The sequence below is a fragment of the Anomaloglossus baeobatrachus genome, chromosome 6, assembly GCF_048569485.1.
Source record: "Anomaloglossus baeobatrachus isolate aAnoBae1 chromosome 6, aAnoBae1.hap1, whole genome shotgun sequence".
NCBI lineage: Eukaryota > Metazoa > Chordata > Amphibia > Anura > Aromobatidae > Anomaloglossus > Anomaloglossus baeobatrachus.
Window position 1 is genome coordinate 395,835,263 of NC_134358.1, and position 19,053 is coordinate 395,854,315.

At 42.9% G+C, this 19,053-nt stretch overlaps 1 protein-coding gene across 2 annotated transcripts in view; it reads right to left on the reverse strand.

Annotated features, from left to right (window-relative positions):
- Positions 1 to 19,053, reverse strand: part of DPY19L1 (dpy-19 like C-mannosyltransferase 1) — a 210,427-nt gene that overhangs the window by 121,691 nt on the left and 69,683 nt on the right. For both annotated transcript variants that reach the window (XM_075315108.1, XM_075315107.1), the window contains 2 exons: positions 6,344 to 6,401; positions 4,159 to 4,250 (listed from right to left, as the gene is read on the reverse strand). In XM_075315108.1, coding sequence (XP_075171223.1) covers positions 4,159 to 4,250; positions 6,344 to 6,401 — 150 coding nt within the window. The remainder of the gene's footprint in view (positions 1 to 4,158; positions 4,251 to 6,343; positions 6,402 to 19,053) is intronic.

Below are 19,053 nucleotides of genomic sequence, written 5' to 3' on the forward strand. Positions count from 1 at the left end.
GACAATGACCACAAGCATACAGCCAAAGCTACCCAGGAGTTCATGAGTGCAAAAAAGTGGAACATTCTGCAATGGCCAAGTCAATCACCAGATCTTAACCCAATTGAGCATGCATTTCACTTGCTCAAATCCAGACTTAAGACGGAAAGACCCACAAACAAGCAAGACCTGAAGGCTGCGGCTGTAAAGGCCTGGCAAAGCATTAAGAAGGAGGAAACCCAGCGTTTGGTGATGTCCATGGGTTCCAGACTTAAGGCAGTGATTGCCTCCAAAGGATTCGCAACAAAATATTGAAAATAAAAATTTTTTTTTTGGGTTTGGTTTATTTGTCCAATTACTTTTGATCTCCTAAAATGTGGAGTGTTTGTAAAGAAATGTGTACAATTCCTACAATTTCTATCAGATATTTTTGTTCAAACCTTCAAATTAAACGTTACAATCTGCACTTGAATTCTGTTGTAGAGGTTTCATTTCAAAACCAATGTGGTGGCATGCAGAGCCCAACTCGCGAAAATTGTGTCACTGTCCAAATATTTCTGGACCTAACTATATATATATATGTGTGTGTGGATATATATATGCAGATGTATATATATATATACACATACACACATATACACATATATTAAATACCCCCATCCTGGTATAGCCCCCATCCATCATGGTATAGCCACCATCCTGAGAAATACCCCCCTCCTGCTATATACCCCCCTCCTGCTATATACCCCCCCTGCTATATACCCTTATACTGCTATATACCCCCATCCTGGTATATGGCCTGCATTCTGTGGCACAGAAAAAATATAAACGTTTATACTCACCTTTCCTCACTCCAGCAGCATCGCTAGTCTTCCTCTCTGTGTCAGCATTAGCGCCGCTGACCTGTGTGGAACCGGTCACTGATTCCTGCAGCATCACAATGTCCTCCTGTCTGCCGCCCGCTGATGTGTGTGGAGAATGGTACGCACAGGGATGACGACATCGCTGTACTCACCGCTCTCTACACAGATCAGCGAGCGGCAGCCAGGAGGATATTGCGATGCTGCAGGGAACGGTGAGTATACCGTACTTAGTCACTGCCCCCCCGCGCTTATGATGATGCATGGGGGGGGCAGTGAATATAGCCACACATGATCACTCCAGGCTGTAGTTGCCAGGGGTGATCACGCGTCCGGCTGTTAATTATACGCGCACCACGCGCCCATCATCCCGACACCTGTCAGCGCTGAGAGTTGATGGGCGGGAGGATACATGCATATGAAATGAGCAGGCCCACGTAGTCACGGTGGGTGCTGCTACAGCCTGCACATGCCGTCGATGACCCGCTCTACCGCAGCACCCTCATTCCCCGCAGCCATGCCCTACATGCAGACTATAAGACGCACCCCCACTTTCCCACAACATTTGGGGGGGGGTGCGTCTTATAGTCCGAAAAATACGGTATTTGATCTGCAGTACCCTGGAGCAAACACTACACAGTGTACAAAGAATAGTATCTGATCTGCAGCACTCAGTAGCAGCCACTACACAGTGAAACAAGAAAAGTAAAAATAAAAAAAACAAACCACTCACGTACGTTCCCCCGGGTGTTCTGCACCATTCTTTGATGCTCTGATGCTTCGCACAGCTCACAATATGATGTGATATCATCACATATTAAATACAGAATGTGTGAAGATACGCAAGGAGACTAAATTCATAAACACGTATAAACTTGATTATTAAAAAATTACATACAGACTCATAAATAATGGACACACCGTCCAAAACATGTGAAATACAAAAATTACATGGGTATAAGTGGAGGGCTCAACCAATCACTCCCACTGTATGACAGGCAACATGCACCTCACTAGGCCTCTGTGTAACACAATCAATAATTAAATGATCTATGATATCCACTAGTGGCCACTACACAAAGCATAACTAAATGGGTACATAGAATAGGTATATATTCATGATCGAACCAAGTGTGTCGTTTAGAGGTGTCACTTACCCATTGTGAGAGGAGATACATGTAGCCGGCAGCAAGTGGGAGGAATGGGGTTCCAGGTCCTGAACGTGCGCATTGCGTCAGCTTCTTCAGTGGGGCAGGAGAGAGCCTGTGCCTCACGTTGATTGGTGGAAAACAGAGTCAGCAGCCCCTCCCCCACCCATGTATACACCGCTGCCTGCATCTTGAGGATGCAGATTCCTGATAAAAGAGCTGCGGTGGATGGGCAGTGGGCGAAGGCATAGTGCAGCCTGCAGTCCACCATTTTCATCCCTTCGCCTATCTTGGTTCGTAGACCAAACTGGAAGAGCTAGAAGGCCGGATGTGGCTCAAAGGCCGCACATTGATACCAGTGGAGCAGGGTTGGGCAAACTCAAGGTATGCCATGTAATTTTCTAAGCCAGCGAGGTCTGTACACAAAAGGAATGGCTCTTCACTTCCCCCGTACAAAAAGCATAAAGGTGAGAATCGGACAACACAATCCAAGATTGCGCCTGCTCTCTGAGCGGAGCCGTCCCTTTTAGCCAAGTACTGGCTGTGTTTGAAGTTAGATCCAGCAGAGGGAGTTGATATTATCTTGGAATCTGAGTGGACATAGCCAGTGCTTAGTAGGGGGATGGCAGCAGCACAAGGAGCGGGCAGTCGGCCAGTATTTCACAAAGGGGTAAGTGCCATTTCTGAATCAAAGCGGATGCAGCCAGTACTCAGCAGAAGGGGCAACAAAAGCAAACAGCAGGTTCCATCTTTGAATCAGATCAAATGCAGCCACTAGTCCACAGAAGAGGGTTTACAGTTGTTTTATAACCCTACTACCCAGGAACAGCCCTCGTATAGCCCTACTACCCAGGAATAGCTGCCATAGCTGTGCTATCAAGGGATAGCTGTCTTAGCACTATTACTCAGGGCCAACGTTTTAAAAGCCTCTATTATCCAGCTCTTCTATCTCATAAAATCATAAAAAAAATATGAAAACAGTCATGCTCGGGTCTGGAGACTCTCTGCCAGTCTGTGCATTGCAGTTCATGCTCATATCATGCTGCACTGATATCTACATGAGCCCTAACAATTGCAAATTGCAACCATAATGCTGTGTGAAAATGAGTTTGACATCCCTGCCATACACTGTTTACATCTGTCCACTACTGAAGCTGGTAATAGCTAATCAGTAGCGGTGTCGGGTGTTTGGCACCCACTGATATGATGTTGAAGACATATTCTAAGTGTCGCATACACATTAGACCAATGTCGGCTATTTGGCAGATTGTCTTCTGACCACTGATGGTCAGGAGAGATGTTGATCATGCATGTCCGATTTTGGACTGACAATCGCATTGTTTTCCTTGAGACATGTCGACGGCAAATGTGTCAATGGTGGGCTTCTCATAGAGAACACAAGAGTCAACGCTCCTGCGTATGAAAGAACTTGCTGATATGGCTGTTAGTCAAATGATTTTGTGAAGAATCTCTTGGCCAACAGCCATTTAATGTATATGGCCAGCAAAAGGTTTGGTCATTGATATCAAAGTAGCGACGACCCTGCAAAGTTAAAAAAAAAAAAAAACACAAAAGGTACTTATATCCAAAATGTTTTGTTTACATTCTGGAAATGATATATTGCTGCTCCGGTATGGGGCAACTGCAGTCAGTCAACCACTAGCCTCAGTGGTCGTGTGCCGTACTTAGAGTCAGAGGCCTTGCCATTTTTTTCAAACATTTAGTGACTGAGAAAATAGTCTTGTCATTCACAGGAACTTGAGTGGTTAGTAATTAGTCCTGCTCGCAGCTGAGAAGTGGATATAATTGTATCCAGTCTAGACAATGCTCTATGAGCTATATAACCTAGACAAGATTAGTACATTGTGAACACTTCCAAAAGCATTATTAAACCATTACTGGAAAATCCCTTTAATAGAAGAGTTCCCCCAAAACTCCAAAAGGTCCATCAAAAGTACTGGCGCAGGCATAAGTGAACCGCTTTCTGCAGGTACCCTAGAAACAAATATGCATCGGTGATTACCATACACCGTACATAACTTTTTGCACCATTCAACCTAAGTCCATTGTAAGGGCATCTTACAGATGTGGAAAATATAACCGTTTCTGCAGGGGTGGCAGGTACTGAACTGTTATAACATTTTCCCTAAAAAAGGTGAAAAGGACATTACCTTAGGATGTATGTCAGTAGAGACATCTGAAGAACAAGGAATGGATATGAAAAACTTTCACGTAGAGGTGGAGTCCACATTACTCTTGTGCTCTAGGAAAAAAAAACCCACAATATTATTACTATATAGATTAAGCTGAGAAAACTGCTTACATTTTATGGTCTAAACTAAAGCAATCCTCACTTGTGCCTACCACAATAATCTGTTATTATGATTAGCCTTCTAGCCTGTAATGTTTGCACCTAAAGTGGCAGTCCATCGTTTTAAAAAAAAATGTTAAGACTAAAGAGGAGTGTTTAAAGGGGGAGTGAATTTTACTACTCTATATTACAAAAATCTGCATTTGCAAAAATGCAGATTTTTTTTTTTGATTTTTTTTTTTTGTAATTTGCTTTTGTACAGATTCAGCAAAATGGCAGCTGCTTAAAGGGGTTGTCCACTACTAGGACAACCTCTTCTGATTCCACATGTTTCCTCCGGTAAAATAAAAAAAGCTTATGCTCAATTCCCATACTGGCGCCGATCCAGCGGTGCCGCAGTTCGCCCAGAGCTCACTTCCTGTTGATTAATTCGTTTGGTCCAAAGGCGGGGAGAGAGAAGCTGTGGGTGATTGGACACAGGGCTCGCGTGGCGTCACAACGTCATGTGAGCCCCAGGAACGCAAACCTAGTCACCACTGGAATGGCACCAGATGAGGAGTATAGGCTTTATTATTTTACCTGGGGGAAATGTGGAATCAAAAGGGGATGTTCTTGTACTGGACAACCCCTTCAAAGGCCATCAAAATGTAAATAGAGAAATCTTATATGGGCTTCATCCTCAGAAGGCCTTTGTCGTATTGAAATCCTTGTACTTCCGGCTTCGAAGAAGACCCAGTAGGCATCAAACCATGAAAGATCACGACTTCATATCATGGTGTGCACTGAAACTTTGCATGCACGTGTGCAGAATCCACCTGGACTTCATCAAAGCCAGAAGCCCCTACCCAGCAGGAGAGGCCAGGGATTTCAGTGCGAGTGGCAGCGATAAAAAGATGCAACAAAGACAGGTCTGGTGACAAACAGGAGTGGAGTAGCTGGAGACGAGAGTGGAAAGGGGAGTTAAAGGATTTTTCTTAATTTTTACATATTACGTTTAATATGCAGTGAGGCCTGAAAAAAAGACATTCAATTTAAGGAGAATAATTTCTTTGCAAATTGAATTTCCTGGGAAAAAAAACTAGTGAACAGACAAATTCTACCGGATTGTAGAAACCACAGCAAATCTGATTGAATGATATATAGACATATAAAACTATCCTAACCTCATCTTTCCCCGGTGATCAAGGACTAATGTTGCTGTAGTACTTCTGGTCTTTGTCTACAAGTGACCGGCACATTATTGCAAGAGTCAATTAGCGAATGCCGTAGTCACGTGTCATACTACCGGAATCAGGATTATTTTGTTATTTTTTACTTTTTTACCCATTTAATAACACTTTTTAATAATTTGGCACACACAGAATGCTCAAATAAGATTTATTTTTTTTTTAAGTTAAAATCTTCTTCTTTGATTAGGAATGAATTTTACAAGTGTGAACACAATTTCATCAAACTCACACAAAAATTAAATAAGTTGGGATGCCAATTATGTTTCTGGAACCCACTTTCCTGAAAGATCAGGCCCAGCGAAGGAGTATGCAATACTTGGCCAAGAAGGCAATTTTTTTTAAAAGAACAAAGCTCAAGTCCCTCATTACAAATGAAGCCCTATGTATAATAATACACATTCAGGAACATGCCTTATTTTATTTCTATCTTAGAACATTCCAAGTGGGCCTGAAGCAGTATTTTAAGAAGAAATATATAAATGAAATCAGTGCCATCTACTGGACAAGTAAAGGATATTGGTCAACACCACTTTTCTGTACAAGACTTTACGCAATATATCATCTGGGAAGGTAGGAACAAATGCTTGGGATTAAGTATAGCTGCAGTGAACACAATTAGATATATGGAGAACATATTGGGAGATTTTTAAACTATGAACATGAAACTAAGTGAAAGTAGAATTTTGGAAAATCAAAAACATCAAACTGACTGGTTGTCATATTCAACTTGCACTAGTTTTAATACATCTCTCCAAAATTAAAAAAAAACACAGAATATATAATTAAAATTGAGATTAGAGGTAAAGTAACACTCACTTCTCCATGGTTATAAAAGAAGCATAGGACTGTCATACATCCCCCAAGACGGCTCCCACTGGAACAGAACAAGAATAAAATATTATTCCACAATACAAACACATTCTATCAGAATTAAACAGAAACTGCACTTTTCATTTATTTTCTATAAATCAACAGTACAAGTGAAAATAAGAAACTCCGCTGTATATTTTATTGGAGAAAAATGTCTCCTTCCCATTATCAGTCATTTTTGTCTCTTGTTCGGGTTTTTCACTCAAAAACTGCAACAAATCTGTATTCAGTGGTGTATCACATTATACCTGCTGCCTATAGAAGTTTGGATAAAGACTAAGGGCTTGATCCCAGATGTTAAAGGGGTTGTGTACTACTTAGACATCCCCTTCTCAAATCACTAGGTTTGCCCCAATTAAAATAACAGCACTGATGCTCCCCTCCGGTGCCCGGCACCACTCCAGCGGTCAGCATTCGCTCTCCCTGGGCTTACATGAGGTTGTTGCGTTAAGCGAGCCTGCACCTAATCAGCCCCGGCTTCCGTCTACCCGCCTTCGGGCAAATCGAACAATAAGAGGAAGTCAGATGAACTGAAGCAGTTGGTCGAGAAATGGGATAAGGAGGTCAGGGATTTGAAATTGAAGAAACTGCAGAGAGAGTTGAACGATTTTAACAACAAAATATATCGATGGAGATCGATGGGCGGCAGATCCAGACCTCCATCCAGGTCTGGCTCTGCATCTCTTTCCCGTTCAACCTCTCTGCAATCAGCAATTTCTGATATTGAATCCATTGGGGAAACTTCCAAACACCACTCCAATCCTCCCCCAAAAAATCAAGCAAAAGGGAAACCTGTTAAGAAGTCGAATACCCTAGAGGTAATTAACCTCTCTAGTGACAAATTGACACAACACCAACTTGAGGTGCTTTCCAGGGGTTTGAATTTTGTCCCAACTAACTGCTTTAACCTTTTTACTGCAGTGAAGGACCTGCACCTCTTTGCGAGGAAATTGATTCTCAAAAAAACTCCATCATCGAGGCCGCGGTGAGGACGGACTGGATAGCACTCTGGAAAGAGAAGCCCTTCAAGCACTTAATGACCTATTAGAGGAACAGAATGCCCAAACTCAAGGTACATTCCCTCCAAGCGTCTAACCCAAATCGAGGTTCCCCCCCTTGTCCTTATGTGCGGCGGTGGACATTTTTACCAAAGTAGTGACTGAGGATTTTACCAAGATCACCACCCAGAGAAGGGGTGATAATTTGGGCCGCGACCACCGCCGCGAACTCAGACAACTACAATCATTGTCTGACGTAGTAATTAAACCATCGGACAAGGGGGGCAACATTGTTATTTGGCCATGTGATAAGTATGAGAGGGAGGGCTATAGGCAGCTAAGAAACAGGGATATGTATCAAAAATTGGATTATAATCCCCTCCCTCATTTCTTGGCTGCACTATCACTGATTCTGCAGCAGGCATTAGATGAGGGGTATTATTACCAAAAAAGTGCATGATGGCCTTCTCACTGTGTCTCCTAAAGTCCCGACCTTTTACCACTTACCCAAGATCCACAAAAGATCCCCTTGACCCACCCGGGCGTCCTATAGTGTCCGGCATTGAGGGATTGAGTGATACAATTTGCAAATTTTTGGACTACTATTTGAAACCCCTAGTAGAAACTCTTCCCTCATATATCCGTGACACTACGGACGTCCTGACTAGGGTCGACGGGATATTTGTGGATTCCGGGGTACTCTTGGTCACGACTGACATCGAATCTTTATATACGTGCATTTCACATAATGATGGCCTCGCTGCGGTCCACTTCTTCCTGGGGATGACCAATCTAGATTCAAACTTATCAGAATTGATCCTCGAGCTCCTCTGCTTTGTCCTGAAACATATTTTTTGTCGTTTTCAAAGATTATTTCTATCTGCAGGCCCGCGGCACGGCCATGGGGGCGGCCTGTGCGCCTTCGTACGCCAACCTTTTCCTGGGGTTCTGGGAGAGGGGAGTTTTTGGCGACGGAGGCGTGCATGCGGCCGACCATGTGCTGTGCTGGATGAGGTATATAGACGACAATTTGTTTTTGGGGCAGGGCACAGCCGACGAGCTCGGGGATTTTATGAAGGACTTAAATCACAATCTATACAATATCAAATTAACTTATCAATTCCATCCTAGCAAGGTCGATTTCCTGGACATCAGTCTGGAGTTAGACCACCACCGGGGTGTCCAGACTGATCGAAAATCGACCTCAGTTAATTCACTTCTACACGCATCCTCTGCACATAATTACTCAAATATTAAAGCAATACCGATTGGTCAGTTCCTCAGGATGAGGCGGATATGTTCTACAGAGGCCAATTTTTGACGTCAGGCAGAAGATCTTAAGGGGAGGTTTCGTGATCGTGGATACAGTGGGAGGGCCATCAAGAATGGCTACAATTGTGCCATTCATAATACCAGGGAACAACTTCTACTCCCTTCAAAACCTAGGAAGACCGAGAATACCATCAGATTTATATCTACTTATAATCAACAATGGGAGAATATGCGCAACATATTGGTGAAACACTGGCCCATTTTACAGGCTGAGCCGGCGCTTAAAGGGTTGCCTCCCTGATGTTCCCTCCATGACATCTAGGAGATCTAGAAATCTCCATGACCTACTGGTGGGCAGCCATTATGTCCCTACCCCTTCAAACATTTTTGGCGCAACTACAGCTAGAAGTGGCCATTGTGTGGCATGTGTCAACATCAGCAGGGGAAATTCTCTCTCTTCTGCTGATGGGTCACGCACCTTTTGGATCAAGGAGTATATCTCATGTCATACTACCCACGTCATCTACTACGCAACATGTGATTGCCCCTTGATCTATATTAGCCTAACCACATGCGAACTCCGTGTCCGCACACGTGAACATGTGAGGGATATATGTGGGGCTAAAACAGTCATTGATAGCTCGACTCTAAAAACCCTACCTAGACATTTCAGAGCTGCACACCAATGTAATCCTAGGTCATTGAAGGTCTTGGGGATAGATGTGGTGCATGGGGGCATTAGAGGTGGCAATCTGAAAAGGCGCCTTGCTCAGACCGAGACTCGATGGATCTCCACTTTGGGCACGCTCACTCCGGCTGGTCTGAACGAGTCTATTAGTTATGCCCCGTTCTTATAAACCACATGCTGGTCCTATAACCCTTTGGATTTCCTTTTCTTTTCCTTGACTCTTGCACTTTATTGCATATTGAGTCCTATTGCTTGCCCTTTGGGGACTATATTGATTAATTTTTGTTAACGTCTGAAAATAGACATTTTCCAAGAGGTCAAGAGTCAAGGATTAAGATCTGACAAGATGTGTGATCCTCTCCTCCATAAATATGTTTTAATTTATTTGTTGTACACGTAGTCATTTTGTCTCTGTTTGTTATCAGGTGTTTTCTTCATCATCCCTCCATTTTCTGATACATTGCGGGGTTTTTGAAATCATTCAACTTATTTGCCAAGAACAGTGAACCTGTCTGGATGGGGAACTCACCACCATTGAAATAAATACCTATGCATGTGATTTGTAACCCCCATTTCCCCCCTCCCCTTTTCCTTCCCCCCCCCTCTTCACATACCCCCCACAACCCCTTTTTCTTCCTTTCTTTTCTTTCTTCTCCCCCTTTTTTCCTTTTCCTTCTTTCTTTTCCCAGCTTTCCTTCCCCCCCCCCCCTTTTCACTTTTGTGATTGTTTTGGAGTTATAAATATGTATATTGATACTTTGAGTAATGACACGTCATATATTGTAACGTCGTAATATACACATTTCCTCCTCATTTTATTTTATGTACATTATCATCTACATGCCGGCTTAGTTACATTCTATGGTGACTGCCCCCCATCCCATTATAGTGCCATCTGTCCTTGACTTTATAATATTGATAATTAGCCCTTTTTAGATTATATGCAAAGCCTTTTATTCTTTTGTCACTCTGCCCCCCCCTTGAATTTCGGTTAGGCAAATTTAAGGAATCTCTGTTTATTTAATTTAAGATTTCCACATGTGTCACTTCCCATTTTGAGTACCTGTCATGCTCGTTGGTGGTGACGCGTCCCCCTTCTGAGCTTTGTGACAGATCTACTTAATGATGTGTGTCACCTGTGGCAGTCTACTAGGACTATCATGTCCCTTTAATAATCTCCATGATATGATCTTTGCCTTCCCAATTCAGTCACCGGGGAGCGCGGTGTGTGTGGTGTCCATTGCGGACTGGGTGCTTACGTTCTCATACGTATGCCGGTGTGTTCATTCGGGTGATCTGCACTGCCTGCGTCACTCCTGTTGCCAGGGAGCCGTGACGCCGCACTTCCTCCAGCGTGTCCTGCGCATGTGCACTTCGTGCGCTGTCCGGGGCATCGCTGTGTGGCTGCGCGAGCGTCTCTGACTCCTCTGGCATCCGGTCACGTGGTTTACATCACGTGACTGGGTGGCGGATATTCAAAAGGGTGCCGCGGCTTCTCCTCACCGCACTCACTCCTCCCCCCGGAAGAAGCAGTTATACACCGCGAAACGGCCGTCGGAGGTTCCCCTCTGGGTTGGCCTGGCTCCCCTGCACCACCACTGTGACTAGGTAAGCGTTCCACTTGCCCTGTGGAGATTGGCTGAGGTTATTATCTTTATATTGGCTTTTTCATATGGGTCCATATATACTGCCCACCTCCACTTTATTGAAAGGGCCTGATGGTTTTTTTTACATAAAACGTTCCTGTCCGGCACTATACTCATCTGTATCAAATCAAGGGCTTACCTTTTCATGTACTAAGCCACAGTGTAGGATCTTATAATACTACGATTGTTGTCCACGGGACCAAGGCCTTCATTGGAGATTCTTCTCTGGTCTGGTTCCCCTGCACCCCTACTGTGAGCAGGCAAGCATTTTTTTGCACATTATTTGGGATATTTGCATCGGCTAATATGTCTCTTCATGACTAGTTATTATACATAGCGCCCCCCCTTTTTTGAAGGGTCCTATTATACTCTGAGACCCCCCCTTTCCTTGTCTTGCTTGACTCTCTTAATCCATACATATACATTTGGTGGATATTCTTAGCTCATGCCCTACTATATTGATTTATAATTGAGTTTTCTATGGTGGTCCATGGGACCCAGGTATTTTATTCCCATGATCTGTGCTTGTAATGTCCTTTTTCCTACGTGTTGTTATTTATTGATATTGAAAAATAAATTTCTATTTTTGCACCAGTACTCCTAGTGCTCTTGTTTGTTTATAAGAGGAAGTCAGAGCTGTGGACGGCCGCTCACTTACACAATTGAAAACTTGGACAAAATCGTTAGCCGACCTTGAGATTTATTGAAAAATTGTGTACAATTGAAGTTTTTCCTTGTCATAAAATATACTGTAAATTCCAGTAAACATGATGAAGACATAAAAAGGAATAACAAAGGAGAAAAAAGGGGAGGTGGGGAGGAAATAGTGGGTTGGAGGGGAATCTGCCTGGGGTAGGGAGAAACCTAATACTGCAGGAGTTAGGCTACATGCGCACGCTGTGTTATTGGCTGCAGTTTAGTTGTCAGAACTTTCTGACATTTGACTTCCCAGCAAAGTCTATGAGAAGTCAGATTTTCTATGCACACATTGCAGTTTATTTGTCAGCATTTTATTTGTCAAACGTTTGTTACAAAAAAAAGCAGCATGTTCATTCTTCCTGCGTTTTTGTCAACATGTCACAAAAACGCAGCAAAAACGCATGTTGTGAAAAACGCAGCAAAAACGCATGTTGTGAAAAACGCAGCAAAAACGCAGCTACAATTACAAGCATTTTTTTGTGACATTTCCAGGCTCTCTCTGACAAGGTGCAGTTTTGGCTGCAGTTTGTGAACACAAAAAGATGCAGCGTGTGCATGTAGCCTAAGACTTTGTGCCCACGTTGCGTATTTGCATGCAGTTACACTGTGTATAGCACTGCAGCGTAACTGCATGCGTCCTGCATCCCCTGCACAATCTATGTAGATTGTGCATAATCCACGCGCACGTTGCGTTTTAGAATGCTGCCAAATCGCTGCGTTCTAAAAAGCAACATGTCACTTATTCTGTGCGCTTTGGATGCAGCCCCCGTTCTGTCTATGGTGGGGGCTGCATCCAGAGCACATGAAATCGGCTTTTTCACTGCATTCATTACGCAGTGTTTCTGCAGCGATTTGAAGCGCACATGTGTTGTTCAAATCGCTGCAGAAATGTATGCAGGGACACAACACAACGTGGGCACATAGCCTAAAGGGGGCTTTACACGCTACGATATTGTTAATGTTTTATCGTCGGGGTCACGTTGTTAGTGACGCACATCCGGCGTCATTAACGGTATCGCAGCGTGTGACACTTACCAGCGACCTTAAGCGACCTCAAAAATTGTGAAAATCGTTCACCATGGAGAGGTCGTCCCAAAACCAAAAATCGGTAATGGTTGATTATCGATGTGGTTCATCGCTCATGCGGCAGCACACATCGCTGTGTGTGACACCGCAGGAGCGAGGAACGTCTCCTTACCTGCCGCAGGCCGCAATGCGGAAGGAAGGAGGTGGGCAGGATGTTACGTCCCGCTCATCTCCGCCCCTCCGCTTTGATTGGCCGGCCGCTTAGTGACGTCGCGGTGACATCGCTGTGATGCCGAACGTCCCTCCCCCTTGAGGGAGGGATTGTTCGGCAGTCACAGCGACGCCGACCAGGTAAGTGCGTGTGACGCTGCCGTAGCGATGTTTGCTGCGGTAACGATTACACAATATCGCATGCACGACGGGGGCGAGTGCTTTTGCGTACGATATCACTAGCAATATCGTAGTGTGTAAAGCCCGCTTTAGAGTTGTGGGAGTGGTAGATATCAGTATACAGAGGATGAGAAGGGTGTGGTAACTCTCAAATAGGAGGAAATATAGGAAAGTAGAAAATATCAGAAGTAGATAAACAGCACTGAAACAACTCCTTGTAGTTCCATATACATTGTTTTATGTGCCCCACAGCCTCTTACATACTGTACTATAGTCCCCACAGCATCATATACACTATATTATAGCCCCCACAGCCTTATATACGCTGTATTATAGCCACCACAGCATCATACAGTATATACTGTATTGTAGGCCCAACAGCATCATATATACCCTGTATTATAGCCCCCACATCATCTACACTGTATTATAGCCCCCACTTAATCTACACTGTATTATGGCCACACATCATATACCCTGTATTATAGCCCCCACAGCCTAATATATACTGTATTGTAGCCCCAACAGCCTAAGATATACTGTATTATGGCCCCCACAGCCTCTTATATACTGTATGATTACCCCCACACAGTCCCCTTCCTGTTATGTCCCCCACAGCCTACCACATACTTTAGTATGACCTCGCTTCTCCATATATATACATTACAGACCGAAAGTTTGGACACACCTTCTCATTCAAAGAGTTTTCTTTATTTTCATGACTCTAAAAATTGTAGATTCACATTGAAGGCATCAAAACTATGAATTAAAACATGTGGAATGAAATACTTAAAGTGTGAAACAACTGAAAATGTCTTATATTCTAGGTTCTTCAAAGTAGCCACCTTTTGCTTTGATTACTGCTGTGCACACTCTTGGCATTCTCTTGATGAGCTTCAAGAGGTAGTCACTGGAAATGGTCTTCCAACAGTCTTGAAGGAGTTCCCAGAGATGCTTAGCACTTGCTGGCCCTTTTGCCTTCACTCTGCGGTCCAGCTCACCCCAAACCATCTTGATTGGGTTCAGGTCTAGTGACTGTGGAGACCAGGTTATCTGGCGTAGCACCCAATCACTCTTCTTCTTAGTCAAATAGCCCTTACACAGCTTGAAGGTGTGTTTGGGGTCATTCTCCTGTTGAAAAATAAATGATGGTCCAACTAAACGCAAACCAGATCGAATAGCATGCCGCTGCAAAATGCTGTGGTAGCCATGCTGGTTCAGTATTCTGTTTTAATAAAAAAGTAACTGATTTAAAAAATGTCCATTCCTTGTGTTCTTTAGCCCAAACAAGTCTCTTCTGCTTGTTGCCTGTCCTTAGTAGTGGTTTCCTAGCAGCTATTTTACCATGAAGACCTGCTGCACAAAGTCTCCTCTTAACAGTTGTTCTAGAGATGTGTCTGCTGCTAGAACTCTGTGTGGCATTAACCTGGTTTCTAATCTGAGCTGCTGTTAACCTGCGATTTCTGGTCTGGTGAACTTTTGGTCTGTACTAATGATTACATACATATATTATATATACACATACATATATACACTGGCCCCCAGAAGCTCCCATATACTATATACAGTGGGTATGGAAAGTATAAACGCCCCCTAAATTTTTCACTCCTTGTTTCATTACAGTAGTTTGGTAAATTAAAAAAAAAAGTTCATTTCTTTCTCATTAAAAAGGGAAGGTGTCATCCAAAAAAAAAAAAAAATCAATAACTGAAAAAATGTAAAGTATTAATGTTTTAATGTTTTATTTAAATATTTAAATATATTATATAAATTTAAATATTACTTAAATATGAGTGTCTGAGCAAAGGGACTGAATACTTATGACCATGTGATATTTCAGTTTTTCTTGTTTAATAAATTTGCAAAAATTTCTACATTTCTGGGGGGGGTTTTCTGTCAAGATGGGGGGTGCAGAGTGTACATTAGTGAAAAAAAAATGAACTTTTTTGAATGTACCAAATGGCTGCAATGAAACTAAGAGTAAAAAATTTGAAGGGGTCTGAATACTTTCCATACCCACTGTATAAAGAGAAGTGGCGTTACAATATGGTATGATAGCCCCCAGAATCTCATATACTTTATTTTGACCCCATACTTCTTATACAGTGTGTTCACCCATATCCTGTCCACCGCCATTAACTTGAGAACGGCGGCGGCTATAGGCATAGAAGTGGTGTCTAGGTATAGTAAAGTATCCATGTGTTACGCAATGAAACCACCTATAGCGCCACCTGGTGGAAAAAAACGGAGTTAGCATTTTTATCTCAAAAACGGAAAAACGAGATAGAGAAAAAAAGGGAATTACAAAGTTGTAGGGCATCATCAATTCAATACGAATCGACACCTTGCATACAGAAATGCTATGATATGAAATCCATGACCCCCCCAAAACATTGAATGCTGGTCACGCATATGGTGCTCATGTAACTTTGATGCCCAAAGTGGCCACCGTCAGCTGCAATGTACATCTGGACTCTGGACAGCATACTGTATCTTGCTGCACGTTGTGCAATATGGTAGGTGACACGTTTGCACAAGCATCTGTGATACGTCGTCGTAGGTCCTGCAATGTTGGTGGAGGGGTCGCATACACCTGCTGTTTGATGTGACCTCACAGAAAGAAGTCCAATGGGGTCAGGTCAGGTGAGCGTGGAGGCCACTCCATGCAGCCGCCATACCCAATGACTTGTAGGAAGGTCTCCATGAGGTATCGCTTAACGTCCACAGCCTTGTGAGTTTTACACGTTGTAATCATAGCATCTCTGTATGCAAGGTGTCGATTTGTATTGAATTGATGATGCCCTACAACTTGGTAATTCACTTTTTTTTCTCTATCTCGTTCCGTTTTTGAGATAAAAATGCTAACTCCGTTGTTTTCCACCAGGTGGCGCTATAGGTGGTTTTATTGCGTAGCGGATGGCTACTTTACTATACCTATATACTTTACTATGCCTATAGCTGCCGCCGTTCTCAAGTTAATGGCGGGGGACAGGATATGGGTGGACACACTGTATATAGTATGAGGGTCCTCACAACCTCCTATACATTATTATTGGCACCACACTTTTTATTTATAGTATGCTGGCCCCCACAACCTCTTGTACAATTTATTATGGCCCCACTTCTCCTTATACATAGTATGATGGCCCTCACAATCTCATATACTTTATTATGACCCCACACTTCTTATATACAGAATGATCCCCACAACCGTATAATATAACAAACAAAGATTATACTCACCTAATCCGGATTCCCGGCACCGCAGCCTGGGTCTCTTCCAACTTGTATGACAGGCCTGCAGAGGCAGCGCGATGCAATCTCATCATCACGCTGTCTGAATGGGTATGTGAATGTCTGGTAAGCTGCAGGGTTATAGCGGTCTGTGGCTTAGGAGATAGTCATAGCTTTCTTCTTGCTACTGGGGACAATATAAAATGCCTTTTATTTTTTGGGGGAACAACCCTCCAAATTTACTTATACCACTTTGGAATATATCATCACCCTAGAGCACCAAGCAACAAGCCCAACCATAGACCACCAACGTAAGTGATATTATCCCCTCCACAACTTTACATCACCAGGGTAAATTTAATATTGAGATTTTTTTTCCTATTTTCGGCTGTCCAAACCTGGGTGTTTCTTCTACAGTACATCATAATTAGTGAAGGCCGAGCATGCTCAACTGCTCAGTTCTGGATGGAGCATCCCGGTGCTCAAGGTGCTTGGTATTCGATGAAGTACTAGGGCACCATGCTCTATTCCCCGCCCCGCATCTTTCGCGGCTGATTTTCAGCCACTAAACATTCGGGGACTGCCTGCCAATGCATGCAGTAAGGGATGGGAAGTGGACATCCCGCTGATGGTGGTACACGCTGACCGGGTTGGCTTTGAGTCCCTCCTTCATAAATTAAACAGAATGTCTCTGACCATGTCACACAAATCATAAGATCACAGATAAGGTAGTGGAATCTTAAAATTACATTTACTGGTGAATGTTTTTTTTCACCATTGAAAGCAATGAGAAAATACGAAAATGCAGTAATAACAATAAGTGTGAACATAGTATGAGGGTTAGAGGATTTGAATGTGCCTATCATACAAGTCATTATACAGTGAAGAAAGTTTCCAAACATTTTTTCCTGTAAAATAAATTTTATCTTTGGGTTTTCTGTGTTGTATTATCAGTCCGTAAAAGTGGCGTAATACTCTGACAACATTGTACCCAGCAGCGACCTGGGAGTCAGAGATGCAACCAGGCATATTCTGCATGCAGTTCCTTTTAATTTGACTGTTGTTTCAATCCATTTCGGCTATTTTCATGCCTCTTCGTCCCCCTCTCTACAACCCCCCCACTACAGGTCTTTGGAGGGGTTTTTGTAAAAATGCTTTAGATAAAAGTATACTGCGCCACCTAGTGGTGTTTTTGTGTTGCAGATGTATAGAGATTTGGCTGCAGAGGGGGCTGTGCCTAAAAAGGTTTCCTAAAAGCTTTTTGACATTTTAAGAGCTGTGCACACATGTAAATTAAAATTGTAAAATAAATATACAAACAAAATATTTCTAGAAGTGTAGAATAAAAACATCTGTAAAAAAAAATATAGATATCAAAAAACAAAATTACACTCAAGTTCAGTAAAATTAAAGAATGTGAATCCTGTAAAAAAAAACAAACAAAAAAAACCCTCATGTACTTGGATGCAGATAATGGCTACTGTTCCTGAACTATAAACAAATAAAGGCACTTTGGGAAGTGAAGGGTGTTTAGTACTTACCAGTGCCTGGTCCTGCATACTGGAAGCGTCTTATGGTAGTGGTTGCTGGGTTCCGGTGGAGAACGGTGATTTTGCCTCTGTTCTCTTCCTGGGCTCTGCAGGAGCTGATGACACTCAGTTGCCTGATTCGAGCGCCTGCGTTACCAATTGCGGAAGCGAATAAGCCGGCGTGTGACATCACTGGGGTTCTACGGATGCCAGTCAGGCTCAATTCCTATTTATCAAGACGCTTCTATTGAGCAGGACCAGGCACTGGCAAGTACCGTATTTTCGGACTAAAATTTGGGAGGAAAATGAGGGGTGCATCTTGAAATCCGTATATAGGTTAGCGCAGGGGTGGGCAATTAATTTTCCCATGGGGCCGCATGAGAAATTGGGATTGGTTTAGAGGGCCGGACTAATATAATTACCTCAGTTCTACCCAATATATTACATCACTACACCCCCTCCATATACTACACCTGTAATAAACTACACCACTACACCCCTATATACTACACCTGTATTATACTACACCCCCCATATACACCTGTATTATACTACACTCCCTCCATATACCTGTAATATACTACACCCCCATATACACCTGTATTATACTACACCACTATATAATACACCTCCGATATACTACATCATTACACCCCTATATACTACACCTGTAATATACTACATCACTACACCCCATATACTACACCTGTAATATAGTACACCCCCATATAGTACACCTGTAATATACTACAACTTCACATAGTACACCTGTAATATACTACATCACTACACCCCATATACTACACCTGTAATATAGTACACCTCCATATAGCACACCTGTAATATACTACAACTTCACATAGTACACCTGTAATATACTACATCACTACACCCCTATATACACCTGTAATATACTACATCACTACACCCCATATACTACACCTGTAATATACTACACCTCCATATAGCACACCTGTAATATACTACACCTCCAGATAGCACACCTGTAATATACTACATCACTACACCCCCTATATAGCACACCTGTAATATACTACACCTCCATATAGCACACCTGTAATATACTACACCTCCATATAGTACACCTGTAATATACTACATCACTACACCCCCTATATAGCACACCTGTATTATACTACACCCCCATATGTCA